Source organism: Eleginops maclovinus, chromosome 21 (assembly GCF_036324505.1).
Source record: "Eleginops maclovinus isolate JMC-PN-2008 ecotype Puerto Natales chromosome 21, JC_Emac_rtc_rv5, whole genome shotgun sequence".
Taxonomy (NCBI): Eukaryota; Metazoa; Chordata; class Actinopteri; order Perciformes; family Eleginopidae; genus Eleginops; species Eleginops maclovinus.
In genome coordinates this window covers 16,084,110-16,102,388 of record NC_086369.1, presented here as the reverse complement: position 1 = coordinate 16,102,388, position 18,279 = coordinate 16,084,110, and the positions used below count along the sequence as shown (strand labels likewise).

The window sequence follows — 18,279 nt, the reverse complement described above, 5'->3', positions numbered from 1 at the left end:
TTAGAGGAACGTGACTGTGGTCTGCTTTTTTTTAAAACGCCGCTGTCAGCTTCCTATACGACGGGACAAAAAATGAAAGCGGCCTTAATTTCCGACAGCGACGTGTCAGATAATGGATCACATCAATCCAGATTTAGCCGGATTTAAATTATTAATAGCAGTTCCAGGAAGGACAGTCATGCCACGCTCTGATGAGCAGAGGAGGACAATGAAGGGGAGGATTGGGAAGCTTTCCAGACCACTTTTTCAAGGTTGTGTAAACTCTTATTAGCAAACAAAGTCAACACAGAGAAGAGCCTCCCTCCCTTCCTTCCATCCTCTGTGTGATTGTTTGGAGTGATGGTAGGTGGATTCTGCGGAGGAAGGGAGGGGGAACGCAGAGTAAACTGAGCCTCCCTTGTTTTTTGGCACCTTGCAGAGAGCAGCAGAAGAAGAAGAAGATGAGGAGGAGTGAGTGTCGGAGATACGGTGAACGCCAGAGAGAACAGACGCTGCGGGTCATGCGAAAACACACCGTGGAGTTGGAAGAGTTAGGGAGTGAGGCTCTGAAGCAGTGGTGGTGTTACTGTAATGTGGAAGAAGTATTAAGAGCCTTTACTTATATAATACTATGAAAATGCTCCTCTAGTAACAAATAATCGACATTAATCAGCTCTTTATCAGCTGAGTCAATGTAAGAGACATCCATCAGTCCAGAAAAGTCACCCAAAAAATGTTCTTCAACCATCTATAATGTGCAGTATTTTAACTCTCTTTAAGATAGGTGACCTCAAACTGGGTAAAGATGCATGACCACTGATGGAAAAGTTGTGGAAAAAGGCTCTTGAAGATAAAAGCAGTCGTGTTATTCTCTGTAAAATCCAGAGGAAAGTTGTTGAGCAACACTCAGAGCTCGTTCCTCGTGTTTAGGTTAACAGCGTTGTGAAATTCTATTATTATCCACGTCATTTCTGCAAAAGGCCTTCCAGGCACGCAGCTGTGAATGGATATTTTCATAGCTGACGAATGCAAGGGTGGCTAAAGATCAGTAGAAGTAGAATAAAGACTTCAAGATAAGTAAGTAATCATAACAAGTGAAAACCACTGTGAAAGTACTGAAGGATGGAGATGGATCCGCTACTTAATGAGTCAACCCCCAGATATAAAACACTTCCAGTTTTTAGTCACCTCACTGACGGGAAAATTAAGCAAAACTGTGTAAACACTCAAGAAGTCGTTATGCATATCAACGGGGGTTATTTTCAGAAGTGTCCATCGTTAAATCCCAGAGGAAACACTGAGGATATAAATGTGTCTGAACCAAACGACCGGCATTAATTGTTGCTTCAAATCCGATGACACAGGTCCAGAAACCTCACAGTATGAACATTCAGAAGCCTTAAAACGGAGAGGAGACGTCCAAAACCTCCAGTGTTTATAAGATAAAGTTTCCTTTCGGGGAAGGCTAGGAATATGTTTTGGCTAAAGAAGTAGTCATAAGAGCCTTTACTTCAGGAGAAATACTCTGAAATGACTCCCAAATGATAAGCCCCTTATCAGCTGAGTCACCTGCAGAAATAGGACAGTGACTGACGTCAATCAGGGAAGAAAAACCTTGAATTTCCACTAGAGAAACTTCCACAAGTCTGAGAAGTTAAAGAGCTTCCAGTCTCTTTAAGATAAGAGACCTCACTGCCGGGAACATGAAGCAAATCTGTGCAAACACAACTTCATATTGCCTTATCATACAGTATTATCAGAGTGACTCCTGCAGCTTCTCATGTAGCCTTTGTCCACTCACTCATCCCTCGGAGCCTCAGGAAATGATTCCTCATGATGTTTTTTCTCACCTCGAAGTTGACAGACAGGTTCCTCTTCAGGGCGATTTCGTACACCAGGCTGATCTCTGATTTGCTGGCGTCCGTGCCTTCCTCAGACTCCTCCTTCTCCTCCGGGCTCTGCAGGATACAGGGAAATATCAGGAGGTCAAAACAGGCTCAAAGTTTTGGGTTAGAGGTGTCCGAATTGTTCTGCAGTGCTGGTTTAAACGTGTTTTTTTTAATGGAAAAAGTAAGGAAAGATTTTGGTGTCGTGGTGAAGCGGTGGGAGTTGGAGTTCCTTATGGTTAGTGTTCTGTTTCAGGAGGTTTTTTGCACTAAATACAGCAGTCTATAGGTTAAAATCAGAGCTTGTTTCTCTAAATAACTTTGGATCATGTCGTCCCATCACTAAGATCCTTTATCGGAGTTAAAAAGCACCCATTTCTACAAAGTATAGGGTAAAAATGTGGATTAAAAGTCAATTTTCAACAGCTTCTAACGCTGATGCATGCACAAAAGGGATATGGTGCTATTGCATGAGACAAGAGGAAGTTAAGGTCTTTAAGTTACAAATATTTTACTGCAATTCAGTGCTAAAAAACTGTAGCACACAGAGGATTAGTCTGCACAAACTCAGGGTGGATGTTCGCCAAGCTGCTGCGATCTTTATCTGATATTGGATATGAAATATTCAGTATTTCAGGATGTGACTGGTGGTCCTGTGTCTGTACAGGAAGGACTCCACAGAGGGGTGGTCCAGCAAACATGAGAGGGACCCTGTGTTCTAGATAATAACATTATTATTATTTGGGGCTCAAATTTGTGTTTCAATCAGGCATGAGAAATCGATCCGATGCGTTGAAAATGAAAAAGGAACGGACAGTTCAGGTTAAAAAAACAGATGCAAACAAATCCAGCTTCTGCTTCCCTTATGTCTTTATTGGTTCTCCACAAAGACCCATTTAAAGGTCTTTCTTTTCTAAGAGAGTCTGGAAGAAAGGGGCATTAAAAACATCAACCAGTGCATCAACTACTGTTGTGCAATCGCCTTTTTAACGTCATCTTTTATTGTTTTTACGCTGGCATGTTCGTTAAGGTGCTTTAGATCAATCAGACGGACTTAATCTACAAGAACGATGGGTTTGATTACTCTCCCATCTACTTATCTATATGGTATCACCCTGCGTAGAACAAGGGGCTTAGGTGTGTTGTCTCTGGGAGTGCCGTGTCTCGATCTTTATCACGTCCAGCTCTTTGTCAGAATACGTCTGAATGGCTGCAGTTTTTCCCTTTGGGCTCCTTCCCCTCCTCCTTGTATCTCATTGTGAAAATGATCCGATGATTCATGCTCCTGATCTCTTAGATTTCACAGGAAACACTCACGATGAGACCTCACAGTGGGGAGAGAGAAGTGTGTGTGTATATTTATGTATCTATGTATTTATGTGAAAGTCTGAAGGCCTCATCCGTTCTTCCTGCAGGACCTGTTTTCATTCAAAGCCTCATCACTTATTCATTGTTGTCCTGCATGCATATCCCTCCGCTGCTAATGTAACGCACTCGTAATACAGTGTGTGATGAATGGTGTGTGTCCCTCTCGAGGCTGAATGAACAAGTGTGTGTGTGTGTGTGTGTGTGCGTGTGCATGCGTGTGTGTGTGTGTGTGTGTGTGTGTGTGTGTGTGTGTGTGCGTGCGTGTGTGTGCATGCGTGTGTGTGTGTGTGAGTGTGTGTGTGTGTGTGTGTTCTGCTGCCTTTACATAACATCTAGTGACTGAGTCCTGGGAAAAGTACAGACACTTAAACTCTGAGGCCCGAGGAGATGTTTGATACTGTGAATGAACAGAGAGCTTCACACACACATTAACGCCAACAGGCAGAACATTGGTAGATCAAACGACGGGACAGAGAGGCTCCGATGGACAGGGTGACTCTCACAGTGCACAGTCACAGATCTCATTATCAATAAGCTGCCTTTTTGAATGAAAAATGACTTTAAGAATGGATCCGATTGACAGAGATTCATCAATTTAGCTTTACAATGAAGCTAATCTGTTAGCATTATTTATGAATGTGGGAACTTGAATGGTTATATCTGATCAATTGTGTGTTTTATGGATCAACCTGCAGATTATTTACTGAATTTGTTAGTTTTGAGGCTATAAAATGTCATCAAAACTGAAAAAAAGGCTTAAAAAGGTGTTTATCTTTGCTGTTGTTTGGTTTTCTGCACCAGACTTGCGTTGTCATTATAGTTTGTTTATCCAAACACAACAAGAGTGAGTGTGAGTGTAGTTGTGTAGTAAAGCAGTACACACATGACCTCTTTGTTCTCCTTGAGTGGCTATTTCTGAATCATTGTTGTTGTCAGATCTAAATAAATATGTGATAAATGTTCCTAGAAACTAAAGACATGGGTTTCCCCCTCATAAATACCCTGGAAACCGGTGCGGTGATGGTGAGTTAAACAACTCAAGACCGGAAGCACACATCATTATCTTATTGTAGCATCCCCAGATTTAGGCCCGCAGCTTCATTATTATTTCTTATTTGAAATAATTCGTTGCTCTACCTGCGGGGTTCCTCAAAATAAAGCTTTGACAGATCCTACAGAACACTTGGAGCCTGAGGGCGTCCACACTTCCAGGCGTGTAAGATCACACTCACACACACACACACACACACACACACACAGTGACGGTCATGTTCTGCAGATACAATGCACCTCAATTTGTAAAGCAAGACTCCAGAGCAGCGGTGAACAAAGAGCACATTTATGGAGGCCGACGCCACGAGACAGCGAGTCAAGAGAGAGGAGCCGGAGCCGCGGTTTGAATAACCGACAGCCATGCCAGCAGAGAGGATACTGGGTAATTTGATTTCCGGTGGGAGATGATAACAACAGTTAACGGCTAAGCCTGAGGGGAAACCCTGGAGAGGTAGAGTAACACTAGGAAGATGTTCACTCCTGTCAGGGTTTAATAAAACACGATACAGGGCCTTCACCTTCATGTGGTTAGAGCCAGAGGAGGAAAAGTGCCTTTACTTGAGTTACAGTAGTAATACCACAGTTAAAAAATACTTTAAAAAATCATTAAATACTACTGTAAATTACTACATTTCAAACTCCACTTTGCATTAACCTGTCTTCATTGAAATGAAAAGGAAACTTCACATTTTCATTGATAAAGCGATGCCCTAGCTATTGATTGTATGACAATAAAGCCTGCAGAGTAATTACAGCTGATTCAATCTGATGAAAGCTGGCTATGCGTTCGTTTTGATCCGCAGAAACCCTGTGTCGCGGCTGCAGAAGCTCATCACGGCGGCACAAATCCTCCCACTCCATTAAGAGAGGGTTTTAAAGTGGGATCAGAGAGAGACAGTCATCCGAGGTGAGAGGAGAGTGCGCTGACCTCTGATGCACCCAGAGGGCTGGGTAACATCAGCTCTGTGTTTAATACGACCCAAATAAACAAAAAGGTATAAATATTTCACGTTTAGAAATAGTGTTAGCAAATGAGCTATACTGACGCGCAAAATCAGTCATTTGCTGTCAATTGAGGAACAAATTACATGACCCATTTCTATTTTGATGGTATTACAACATTTAAATATATTCTCGACTCAAAACGACTCATTTGTTTAAACTGAAAGTTCAGAAAATGCAGTTTTTTTCAGCTTTTTCTAAGTTTAATCCACTTCTCAGCCTCCTTAATATGGCGATTTTCAGCTATTCCCTGTTTTATATCCTAATACAAATACACTGCCCGGCCAAAACAAAGGTCCCCAGCCTGTGGGGGCAGAGCTATGATCTGGGGGTACTGCAGTTGGTCTGGTCTAGGTTCAGCAACCCAAAGAATGAGGTCAGCTGACTCCCTGAATATCCTGAAGGACAGGTTATTCCATCAGTGGGTTTCTTCTCCCCTGATGGAGCGGGCATGTTCCAAGAGGACAATGCCAGGATCCATCGGGCTCAGACTGTGAGAGAGTGGTTCAGGGAGCATGAGACCTCATTTCACACATGGATTGGCCCCCCCCAGAGTCCAGACCTGAACCCCATTGAGAGTCTTTGGGATGTGCTGGAGAAGACTTTGGGCAGTGGTCTGAATCTCCCGTCATCAATACAAGATCAAAAAATAAATAATGCAGGACAGAAATAAATGTTGAGACGTTGCAGAAGCTCGTGGAAACGATGCCACAGAGAATGTGTGCCGTGATCAAAGCTGAAGGCGCTCCAACGGATATGAGAGAGTGTGACCGTTTCTTTGGCCGGGCAGTGAATTTTGGCAAAACAATACATTTAAAGACAACACTTTGGATATTTAGAGACTTGAGAAACTGGGAAGGACATTTCACAGTGTGTGTGAGTGTGTGTGTACCTGTGGGGGTCTCTCGGGGATGGGCTCGTTGCGCAGCGCCTGCAGGGCCTTCATGGCGGCGCTGTGTCTCGCCGCTTGGCGGGTTCGTCCCTCTCCGATGAACTCGTTACTCCCCACAGACAGCTGCACGTAGAAGATCTTCGGGACGGGGTAATGGTACCTGCAGCAACACAATACTAAGGGGTTCATTTGGGATATAAACACACATGATTTGATGGTTTAATCTGACGCACATCATGTTGGGAGTCTACATTTAGGTCCTTCAACGTGCTGGGGTCTCTGGGGTTCCTACAGATTTAAGATGCATTGATGTTTGATGTAGAAAAGTAAAATAAGAGGGGAAATATTTCCTTAATTGTCCGGTGTGTGACTTGCATCTGTCCTTTAATAAAAGATAAAGCAGGGCTGTAGCTACAGATTAATTACGTTGTCTCAAATGATGGTTTAATCTAAAAAAAAAATCCAAGAAATAAGATAAAAGTTGATAATCGTCTACATAACCAGTCCTTAAATGTCTGGTTTAGTCCACAACTTGAAATAGCTTTGGTTTCTGTGATATAAGAGCAAGGAAATCAAAAATGTTCACATTTAAGAAGCTGTTTTCTTTTGTCCTGCAGCTCTTGAACATATACAACAAACACCCAGAAAAGAGAAGAGGACTGCAATTATAAAACCTACAAACATATCTTTTCATATCCAGATAAAGATGTACAGAAACAGGGGAGAGTCCCGGACATTACGAGCTGAGTTATCACCAAATTAAAGGCCAGGCACTTCATCAGGGTCAATTACTGCACAATGGGCTGTTGGCCGACCGCTTGACTGATGCCTCTCCATTGAAGCTCCGCTCAGCGCCGGAGAACAAAGCCTGGGGACAAATATATCCTCTGCTCTTTCTTCTGCCCCGAACATAGATTTCCTCTCTTTCTTTGGGCCCTGACAGAGCGGGACGGAGCTGTCACCGGGCAGATTTACAGGTCTGCGTGTGCGGGAGGAGAAGGGCTGAGAATGTGGAGGACGAGGAATGAGAAATAGTGGGAAAGCTAACAAGACAGGGAGGAACCCAAACTTTTTAATATCCGTCTCCCTGTCCTACAGCTCCATGTGTGGGACACAGCGACGGACAGCAGCAGATTTATGACGCCGCAGTCTAGTGTTTTCAATACGTTCGGTCAAAGCGTCGCTGACTTAAAGCTAATTAAACCTCTACACACATGCAGTTTCCTCTGGTGTACATATCTTAGAATCTGCAGCTGGATCACAACATCCTTCTTGGCACCAACTCTGAGACGTGAGATTTAATACTTGATTGGAATTTAAGGGAACCCAAGAAGCTCCAAAACCCAGGAGGGCAGAGAGACCTGCGAGCTCTGGAAACTTCCACAACCTCTAACCAAAGCTGCACACATGCACATGGTTAAATAATCTGATCTGTAGCCTAACGCCTCGTTCAAATGGAGCCAAAGTAAGCATGGTTTAAAAACTACAAACACTGCACTGTACGCTAATGATTTTAATGACTGCAATCAAATAATACAAGTCGTTTTATTCCCTTTAAAGTAAAGCCATGCTAGCCAGAGGCTGTAATTGTGCAATTTGACCTGATGATGGCGCTACATGAAACACAAAGTGTATAACGATGTTTCATGGCGATTCATCCAATAGCTGTCAAGAAAACACCTTAAGAAAACACTCATTTGAACCTCTCGGTAACCATCTCATTGTCGTTTGGTCACTAGGGACTTTCACTGGGAGCTATGGAGTGTGGACTGCTACTTGGAGAGGTCTCAGTTCACCTCCTGGGTCCTGCAGTGGCACACTTGTGTAACAGTCAAAGAGGGTTTCATCCTCCGGTTGTAATCAGAGAAGACACACTTTTTAAAATGTTGCAAGCTAATTGGACGATCAATTAACTAACTTTAACCAATCAGATCAATATACCATAAACATGCCATGCCGAAGCCAGCTGGGATCACCAAGGTCAGAGGGAATAACTCCCTCAGAACCATGACTGTATTTGGATTAATGACAGCTTCCTCGTCGATATCTTCTCCAGTGTCATGAATAGTTATAGTCAGCCTCATGTCCTGTTCCCAGATCCCAGCAGTCGCTTTGATGGGAACTCAAACTTTGGCCGGAACTATGAAAACACAACCAGTCATTCACTTGGAATAACCTTCAAGTTTCTCCTGAAGCATTTCAGGCATTTTTCCTCCAAAGTGACCACAGGAAGCCGAGCCTCTTCTCTGACAGTAACTCTGACGGCGCGACTCTTCCTCACACATCTGTCATTCCTCTCCCCCCTCTTCAATGACAATGACTCAGCATTTTCCTCCCAACCCCTCCTCCCCCCACCCCGTCTGCTCTCAGCTCTTCCTGGCCACGGGAGCCTTGGCTGGGCGGGGGCCCGCCTGACCCTCGCACGTCAAGTGTGGCCCCAGGGTCTCAGAGGACATGCCAAGTGCAACATGGGCTCCGGCCAACAGCGCCGAGCCGAGAGGGGAGCAGCTGGAGCGCCGAGTACAGGTGCAGAGAGGACGAGAGAGAGAGGGGTAAGAAGCAGAGACCGAAGGGGGGAGGCCTGTGGGAGACCCTGCTCCACAACGTGGGAAAGTAGTGGCTTACACACACGAGAGGCAGCCAAGAACAGAGAACACACACACCAGAAATCATGCAGACGGGAAAGCATCACGTCAGCGCTGCAGAGCACGCTGGCTGCATCTGGGTTATCAATTATTAATTCTGTTATTATTATTCCTGCAGAGAGGGGACCAGTACACCTGCGGGGAGGGTGTGTGTGTGTGTGTGTGTGTGTGTGTGTGTGTGTGTGTGTGTGTGATGACGTGCATCTGCTGTGACTCAGAGGACAGATACCACAACTCAATCAAATGATAACTCATCAGCGCTTAGTAATCAATTTAAAGAACGAAGCCCCCCCCCCCCCCCCCCCCCCAGCAGCTCTTTTTAACATGAGCCACGTTAGTTAAGGTTACCCTTTCATCTTTGATCAGTCAAAGGCTGATTCATGAACACACACATTCAAAGACACAGTGTGAGCCCACACACACCGTCCTGTACTGGGGAGATACGGTGCTGCTGTTATTACTCTAAATGACAGGGTGACATTCGGCTGGAAAGTATTTCCTCCTGTGGCACGGAAAACTATTTCCTTCCTAATTGCCTGAGAATAAAAAACAGCTCATTCCGTCTTACAGTTATCGTGACGCAGCAGTTCCCATAGCCTATAAGTCAGGTGTAAGTAGCATCAGGTGAATCAGATTCTGGGCATTTTGGGAAATCCTGCATCATTTTTGGTTGTTTTTTTTCAAGTTACCACCCCAGAATACAATCAAAAACAACACATACAAATATCAAATCATACCAAAGCTTATAGTGCTCTGAAGGTTAACACACCTGGCCTCTAACTCAACAGCTTTGTTTTAGGAAATGTGCACCCAGGTGTTTATTTTCGAGGGTTCTGTGAAGAGGATTTTGTCTACTAGGAATTGATGGTGGGTACATTCACTGATAAGATGACTACAAAAGACAACCATATTTTCAGTTTTGGCCGCCAAACGTTGATGAGTGATGGAGCCCTGAGCAGTTGCACATGGTTTAGAAAGCAGAGAACAATCTACACAGCTTTGGCTGGCAAACCCATGCAGACCGCAGCAATGAAAACCCAAAGCAGCACCTCCTTGTCGTCTTAACTGACTTTTAAAAAAGTTACATATTTTTGGGGATAAATTGCAAACTCTAATAAACCCAGTCCACTGGTGGTTGGTAGGAAACCAATCAAGGGGTCACTTAGCCACTAAACATCTAATTAAATACTCATTAATCTATGAAACACATGTTGCAGATGATTGGACTAAGACTGACGCTGTGATGATTGCTCCTATTATTCTGTCGCTGTTGTTGGGTTCCTTTTATTCTACGTCTCATCTGTCTGTGTTTTGTTGGTGTCCTTTCCTTGAAAATCAAAACCAACTTTTATAACAACAAAGCAGCTGAACAATGACTAAGCCTTGGCTGTCTCGCTGCCACACAACTCAGAAGAAGAGGAGGAGGAGGAGAATGTGGTTTGGTATTGAGTGGATAAATGTGTTTTTAGCAGTAGTATTATGTTAGCCTGCCAGTGTGGTGTTCTGATGGATTGTTGGATTTGGGTCCAGCATTGTCTATGACTTTGGATGGCAGCTTGAAAGAAGAAGGATAAACATCTCCCATCTTAGACGGACAAATCATTCTCCTTACCCTCACAACATCTGTGTTGAAGAAACAGTTTAAACCAATGAAAAAGGACTTAATAATAGTAATACTGACCTGTTTAGATTCCTTTCAGAGCACATTAATGCATTGGACATGCACTTTTAAGCTGGAGGACGCATCTAAGAGTTAGCATTGGATTAATGTGTCGTTTCCAGGGGTATTAGTGGATTTCTGAGGTTTGCAAATCAGTGAAAAATGACCAGAGATAAAAGGCATATTTACTACAAAAAGCCAAACAAACACAAACCAATAAGAAGACAACATCCCCCTTTGTCCTCCTACATCACAGAGATGACCACCAAAGACCACACATGCATTAAACCACAACCACACACACACGACTCTTTGTGCTGCAGGGCTGTGTGTAGATTGAAAGGGTGACACAGATTTTGGGGGAGTAAAAAAAATTGGACGAACTCTCTCCTGCAGCAGCTGCACTCTCTTCTGCTGTCGGACTTCTCCTTCTCATCCCCCCCGTCCCAACTTTAAGTTCATCATTGATTGTTTTCCTTTCTTTCCGCCTCACGCAACTGCTGAGTGGTGAGAGAGCAGTCGTCAAGTAAACACAGCGCTCAAAACATCAACATGTGTGTGTGTGCGTGTGTGTGTGTGTGTGTGGGGGAGGGGGGGGTGACCCCGACTGAGGTTAGAAACCACTAACCCCCACCGGAGGAAATCATTGTTTCACATGCAACTATTGCAAATTGCTCATTAAAGTATGTAGTGTAGCTCTGTTCCCCCTCTGAAACCAGAGCCCTCTAATTGGCTAGCTGTTGTGATTGGTCAGTCGTTTAGAGAAGTCCCGCCCACTTAACCTTTCACGTACAATGTAGCCAATAGAATGCTGATGTTCACAGCCGTACCTCAACAGCCTTAAACTGAATCAATTATGCGCACACACACACACACACACACACACACACACACACACACACACACACACACACACACACACAGAATTATAAATGAGTGACAAACCATAAACATAGAAGCAAAAACAACATCTGCCTCGACTCAACGCGTGGTTTACAACAATTAACCTTCAGATGATTAGAGATGGAGAAAGTGCGAACAATATGTAAACAGGTTTGAAGTGATAATGAGAAACTGTGTGTGTGTGTGTGTGTGAGAAACACTAATTAAATCAGACGTCCTCCACTGTGGAAGACTTCAGTAGAGTTGTGTGTGGAAGTGTTCATGGATAATTGGCATTAAAAAATGTGTTATAATTGAAACTGGAGCTGCGACGTTTCATTAAGTGATGGAAAATATGAGCACATAATTTAATAATAAGGTAAAAATGCTGTTTTAGTTTCTCAAATGTGGAGATTTGATGTGTATCTCTGTTTCAAATCATATAGAAGGGACTTTCGGGAGTTTTTGACTGACATAACAACTGAAATGAACGTTTTTCAATATTTGTCTGGTATCTATAGATAACCATTCATTTAGATATCCATCCTCCCATCCTCTCCCGTTTATCCATCAGGTAACAGCTCCAGCGGTTCCCCCTCATTTACATAATAATCGCCAAATGTGTCAATACGTTAAGACTCACTTAATTACTTACATGGTTTATGAACCTCTAAAACACACATTTATTGAGCATTGCTGGAATAACTTTTGGGGGATAATTTATAGACAAAATGATTAAAGGATAATGATAATAGCCGTGCATCGCAGTCACCTAAGCTCTCATGTTGAAGTTTAATATAACCACGGCTTTTTCATTAGGCCTGTCATGGGAGCGCTTCTTTTCCTTACCTCATCGCCCTCCTGTGTAACACACAGCTGCTGCCTCACATCACTGCCCCGACAACAGCCATTTATTACTATCACTAGCAGACACCGTGCATAAAACAAGAGGTTTCATAACCAACTTTAATTAAATCGTCCGATCTGACAGCGCTCATTGTTTTTACTGTTTGTTGTGGTTTCCATCTTGCCCTCCTTCCTCGTGTAAACCGATCCCATGACGCACTGAGTCATCGCAGTAACTCAAGGGATGATCCTCTGCATGATAGCTTCCCCGCACTGTGAGCAACAGGTAGCACGCTACAGGACGGCTAATGCAAACGGATTCAAAGCGAGTAATAAAAGCACCCACGGGGGATTATCTGACTGAAAACAGGCATCGCGTGAATAATTCTGAGTCCTTAAACTCAGAAAATCAGTGAGTCACAGAAGACGTGCCAGTGGGTGCAGATTCAATAACAGCATGTGAGCATTTATGTGACAAAGCAAGAAAGAAACCACACACTCCCCGACCCTGGTGCCCTGTTGGTGCCGAACGCTGGCTGGAGATCAGCCTCTAATCAGAGCCCGCTGCTGCTTTACGCTCACTGCGATTAGGAGGGGGACATTAACTGCTTGTTATGAAAATAAGAAAAATCAGGTGAATTTTGTAAGGCTAAATTGCTCTAACTTTTCAATTCAAGCCTTTCAAAGCGGTCTTCCTAGTTGAAACCTGGCCTTAAATGCTCCAGTTAAACGGAAATATGTTAATGTGGACTCAGGAGGCAAAATGAGTTGGCTAGGGCTGAACGATTAATTGCATTTGCGATAATATCGCGATATGACAAAACGAGATTTTCCAACCGCAAAGGCTGCGATTTGACTGGTCACGTGACTTGCGAGCGAGCCGAGCAGGCAGGGAAAGAAGTCCACGCTGCACTTGAACCTGTTGCACAATGGCCTCAGGCTCGTCAGAAGAGTGCACGGCTGGAAGTTTGGTACCACAGAGGGGCGGCACGTCAGTTGTGTGGAATCATTTTGGCTTTAAAAAGGAAGATGCTGCGCAACGTCAGGTACTGTGCAGAGCGGGCCTCGCTACTGTTGCTACCTCACGAGGTTCACGATTGTAATCACGATTGATTTATTGCTTGTGTTTGTTGAAAAATACATGAGAAGAGGACCTTGAAAAAATAATCGCATATTAAATCGCAATTAGATTATTTTCCAAAACCGTTCAGCCCTAATTGGCTTTCTGTCTGATATCGAGCACGTTTTCAAGCCAAAATCTCGGTACATGCTGTTTTAATCCACTCAAACACGGATATATTTGCTTTTCTCTGTAAATATCATTTGAAAGGGAATATCTGTTGGGTTTTTCACTGACAAAACAAGACATCGAGAAACCAGGATGAGGCGTTTAACTACTTTCTCACATATTATACACTATTATCAATGAATCAATTAAGAGAGTAACATTTTTGGTCGTAGCCCAACCAAAATGACTTGAACATTTGAACTTTTTTAAAAGGTGCCAGCAGATTTATTTTACGAGAGAGGAAAGTTCTAAGGATGCTCTGGGAATAAAAAACTGGGATGGACTTTTGAGACATTTCCCTAAAAGATGATTCAAAATAAATGGCTCTTTTCCTTTGGCTGTTGTGCAGATTGAATGTGTACCTGCTGATGGCACTTCTGTTAATAAAGAACACATTCAAGTTCATTTGGTGATCTTTTCTTCCCTCCTTATGTGGACTAATTTGCACTAAATGATCAGGTGAAATACTGTTACTTAAATGTCCTTCATGAGCTCTGAAATAGGACCACCAGAGAAGAAGTGCTGCATCACTGAACAGAACAAACTGAGTAATATATTTATGATTTTTTTGTATTCCTCGTCACTCTCCCACCCCCGGAGAGCGATTACTGATTAGTGATGTGGTTAAACTCCAGAAGAAGGATCCTGTTCCTCCAGTCAGGATTACGGGAACTCATTTAATCTCTTGGATGTCAGTCAGACTCTTTTATACAGAAGAAGGCCATTTCGCGCATTTCTTTGTGAGGATACGAAGGAGCAGGACGCTTCTGTGCATCCTGGGTGGCAATGCATAAAGAGAGAGGGGAAGTACAGTAGCCAGGATTTGCCGATACACGGGATGTGATAAAACCGTTGCTTTTCTGCAGAGCTGATGCACAACAAAGCTGTGAAAAAGGAGAGTGTTGGGTTCTAACAAGAAGACGTGCACCGCTCTGACAGCACTCTACCAGGAGGTGTGAAAAAGCACTCTGAGAATCAACAGAGAAAGTCAGTTCCTCTGGGAAAAGGAACAAGTAAGTAGTAGAATACAGATGTGAGAGCTTGTGGAGAAGCCTGCCAAACATGTATTGCACTTTCCCGTTCAAATAAAATAGGATAGCTAAATGTAGAAATCTTTGCATCAAAATAAAACAGCTTCTTTTTCACATCAGTCTCCTGGAAGCAAAACTCTTCAGCCCAAATTAAAGCAGTGTTAAATACCTCAGCTTTGCATCAAAGTGAGTCTTTAAATACGCTTTTCCTTCCTCTTCCTCTGCTGTACTTTACACTTCTACCTTGGACAAGATTCAGGAGAGTTTTCCCAACAGTGAAGCCATTAAATCTCGACGGCTCCCTCGTGGCTCCCGGCTGTACGTTTCATTCGATCCGCAGCCGAGTCTTCCACGAATGGAGCTAGCAATTTAAAAGTCAATCATGTTCCTTAAACGGCGGGGAAGCCAAACACCGTGATCGGGATTAATCGTGCCGCCGTGCTTAACGGTCCCCAGGAGGAGGAAACCGGAGGATATGAAAACAGGATTCTCCACTGAGAGGGAGGACATGAAAGCAGAATGCTGTGTCATTGAGCACAAATCATCATGAGCATTAGTTTATGTTGGAGCTGTATTACACCCCCCCAACCCCCAGTCTGCCATATATAAAACACGCCTTTATGAGTTTACTCCCATTTGTACAGTTTGGACGGATTGGCCTTTGTTCTGGCGAGCGGCCCGTGGCCCTCTATGAACTATCTGGGTGAATGCCTCTGATTTACTGATCTGCACAGACACAAAATACCAAACGCAATAAAAAGCTACTCCTATGACGTCTCCACCTTGTGGGCTTTGGCAGCTCCCTTTTGTTTTTGGACAGCGGTGATGATGGGATGGATAAGAAACGGAGGAGCACACCGTGTTCTGATAAGGGCCAAACACCGAGGCCAGTAGATATGAAAAATGATCTTGAGTGGGAGAAAGTGACCTAGACTAACACAGCAGACAGTGAGGATCAGGAGAGGGAAGGCATATAATTGACCAACTATAGGACGTCATATAGTGCAGGGTGTCGTATTTCTGTATTGGACCCTGAAGGCAGCATCTACCTAGTTCCCTCTACAAAAGCCAATGGGATTTTTCTATTGGACATTGGATTATTGCAGAAAAAAGCTAACGCTAGGCTATAAAGGAACTACAGCACGGTCACATGACTTCACGTCACCACCGCTAAGCTAACGGAGGCTAATGTTGGGCTATAGAGGAACTACAGCACGGTCACATGACTTCACGTCACCACCGCTAAGCTAAAGGAGGCTAATGTTGGGCTATAGAGGAACTACAGCACGGTCACATGACTTCACGTCACCACCGCTAAGCTAAAGGAGGCTAATGTTGGGCTATAAAGGAACTACGGCACGGTCACATGACTTCACGTCACCACCGCTAAGCTAAAGGCAGCTAATGTTGGGCTATAAAGGAACTACAGCACGGTCACATGACCTCATGTCACCACCGCTAAGCTAAAGGAGGCTAATGTTGGGCTATAAAGGAACTACGGCACGGTCACATGACTTCACGTCACCACCGCTAAGCTAAAGGAGGCTAATGTTGGGCTATAAAGGAACTACGGCACGGTCACATGACTTCACGTCACCACCGCTAAGCTAAAGGCAGCTAATGTTGGGCTATAAAGGAACTACAGCACGGTCACATGACCTCATGTCACCACCGCTAAGCTAACAGCGGCTAATGTTGGGCTATAGAGGAACTACAGCACGGTCACATGACTTCAAGTCTCCACCGCTAAGCTAACGGCGGCTAATGTTGGGCTATAAAGGAACTACAGCACGGTCACATGAATCACGTCACCACCGCTAAGCTAATGGCGGCTAATGTTGGGCTATAGAGGAACTACAGCACGCTCACATGACTTCACCTCACCACCGCTAAGCTAAAGGAGGCTAATGTTGGGCTATAAAGGAACTACAGCACGGTCACATGACTTCACGTCACCACCGCTAAGCTAACGGCGGCTAATGTTGGGCTGAAGTTTAGTCGTCTAATTTAGTCTTTTAATGACGCATGTTAAAACAGCAAGGGGGCAGGATGTTTATAGCAGATGCTCATGGATTTTGGACGCAACAAACAACAAATAATAGCTTACTCGGTTTAGAAAAAACAAGATTTAAACTACATATAATGTACAGAATACATCGGTAAATTGTACCGCCTGCTGAAAGTCTTTATATGGAGCGGAAGACATCACCTGCCGCTCCTCTCCACAAAGGAAGACGTGGAAATCCTGGATATACAAGTCAGGTTGGTCCAATTAGAGATGTGGAGGACAAAGAAGGCCAACACCTGAGAGTGTGTGAGAGTGTGTGTGTGTGTGTGATTTCTCCTGCAGGCATCCTCCGTTTTCAAGGATAAGTTTCTTTCCATGGCAACAGTCCCTTTATGTTCCTTTCAAAAAGCATGCACACCTCCACTTGACGCACTGCATCACGGCACCGTGAGGATGTCATTGACTTCACAAGGACACACAAACACACACACACACACACACACACACATAATGCAAGTGTAGAATAAATAGGAGTCTTATTGTATTGTAACAACCCATTGCACAATAATTTAATACAGTTGTTGTGCAATGACTATTTTAGCACCAGATAATATCCCAAAACACACATATTAACACAGCAGGTCCTGAATCCTGCAGTCCAGGTGACTCCTCCTCCTCCTCCTCCTCTGTGTTTCCTGCAGAGAAAGCCCAGGCTCCTATCTGAGCAGGAAGTGTCACCAGAATCAGAATATATGATTTATCCCGGGGGGAAATTGGGTATCCATCCCACTGTTAACAAATCGTTAACCAAATGAGGAGGAGGAGGAGGAGGAGGAGGAGGAGGAGGAGGAGGAGGAAGAAGAGGGAAAGTCCTCTCCAGATTCCAACTCCCAGCATGAGTCAGTGGTCAGGTGCTCCAATGATAACACGGGAGCCCGGGGATTGTCCACCAGAAAGAGGTTGACGTAACCACATTCCTTGATAAGCAAAATATTTTCATGACTCACGGATAATTTATGTGATTCATTCGAGGTGAATTCCCAAGGAAATGTTTAACAGGTCCACAGAAACAGGACCAACAATTTCCAGAATAAAAGAAACCACCTGATGGAAACCAGTTCTTAAAAAGGTAGAAGCCTTACTGATTCAACACATGTCCAACTCTCACTAAGAAACACGACCACATCTTAAGTCATTTTTAAAATTCTACTGGGACATGTTTCCATGCTCAAATGTGATGGGTCAACCGCCCAGAGATGTCCCGCCCCTTAGCCTATCACGCAGAAGCGCTAGTCAATAGAGGCGCGAGAGTTCCCTTGTGATGTCACTAGGTTCCAGAACACAGGGATTTTAGCCTCTGCAGACCATTTACATGCACCAAAATCTATAGAACACACTACAGGGAAGGGAAATCCCCCAAAGAAGCAGAATAGGACCCCTTTAAATATCGCTTTTACAGTCAGAACCAGAATCAGACTGGTCGACACGTTGACTTCAGGGATGAGAACCGAGAACTGCTTCCAACTGGTTCTTATCAATTCCATTATTAATGCCAGCATGGTTTAATACTTGCACAACTCTGACGTCAAACTTGCAGAAAGAAGACGTCACGGTGCAAAGCCCAAAACTGTCACCAGATAATCATAGATGAGCAGAGCTGCGTGTGACGTCTGTAAAATGATCATTTTTAGTAAGTGTGGAAACTCCAGCTCACCGGTTTCCACTGGGGATCTTATCAA

General features: G+C 44.0%; 1 protein-coding gene across 1 annotated transcript in view; it reads right to left on the bottom strand.

The window, feature by feature from the left end:
• The window catches only part of stau2 (staufen double-stranded RNA binding protein 2), a 73,055-nt gene that overhangs the window by 49,772 nt on the left and 5,004 nt on the right, over window positions 1-18,279 (bottom strand). The window contains exons 6-7 of the mRNA XM_063912124.1: window positions 6,181-6,340; window positions 1,830-1,937 (exon numbers count right to left, since the gene is read on the bottom strand). Of these exons, the coding sequence (XP_063768194.1) occupies window positions 1,830-1,937; window positions 6,181-6,340 (268 nt within the window). The remainder of the gene's footprint in view (window positions 1-1,829; window positions 1,938-6,180; window positions 6,341-18,279) is intronic.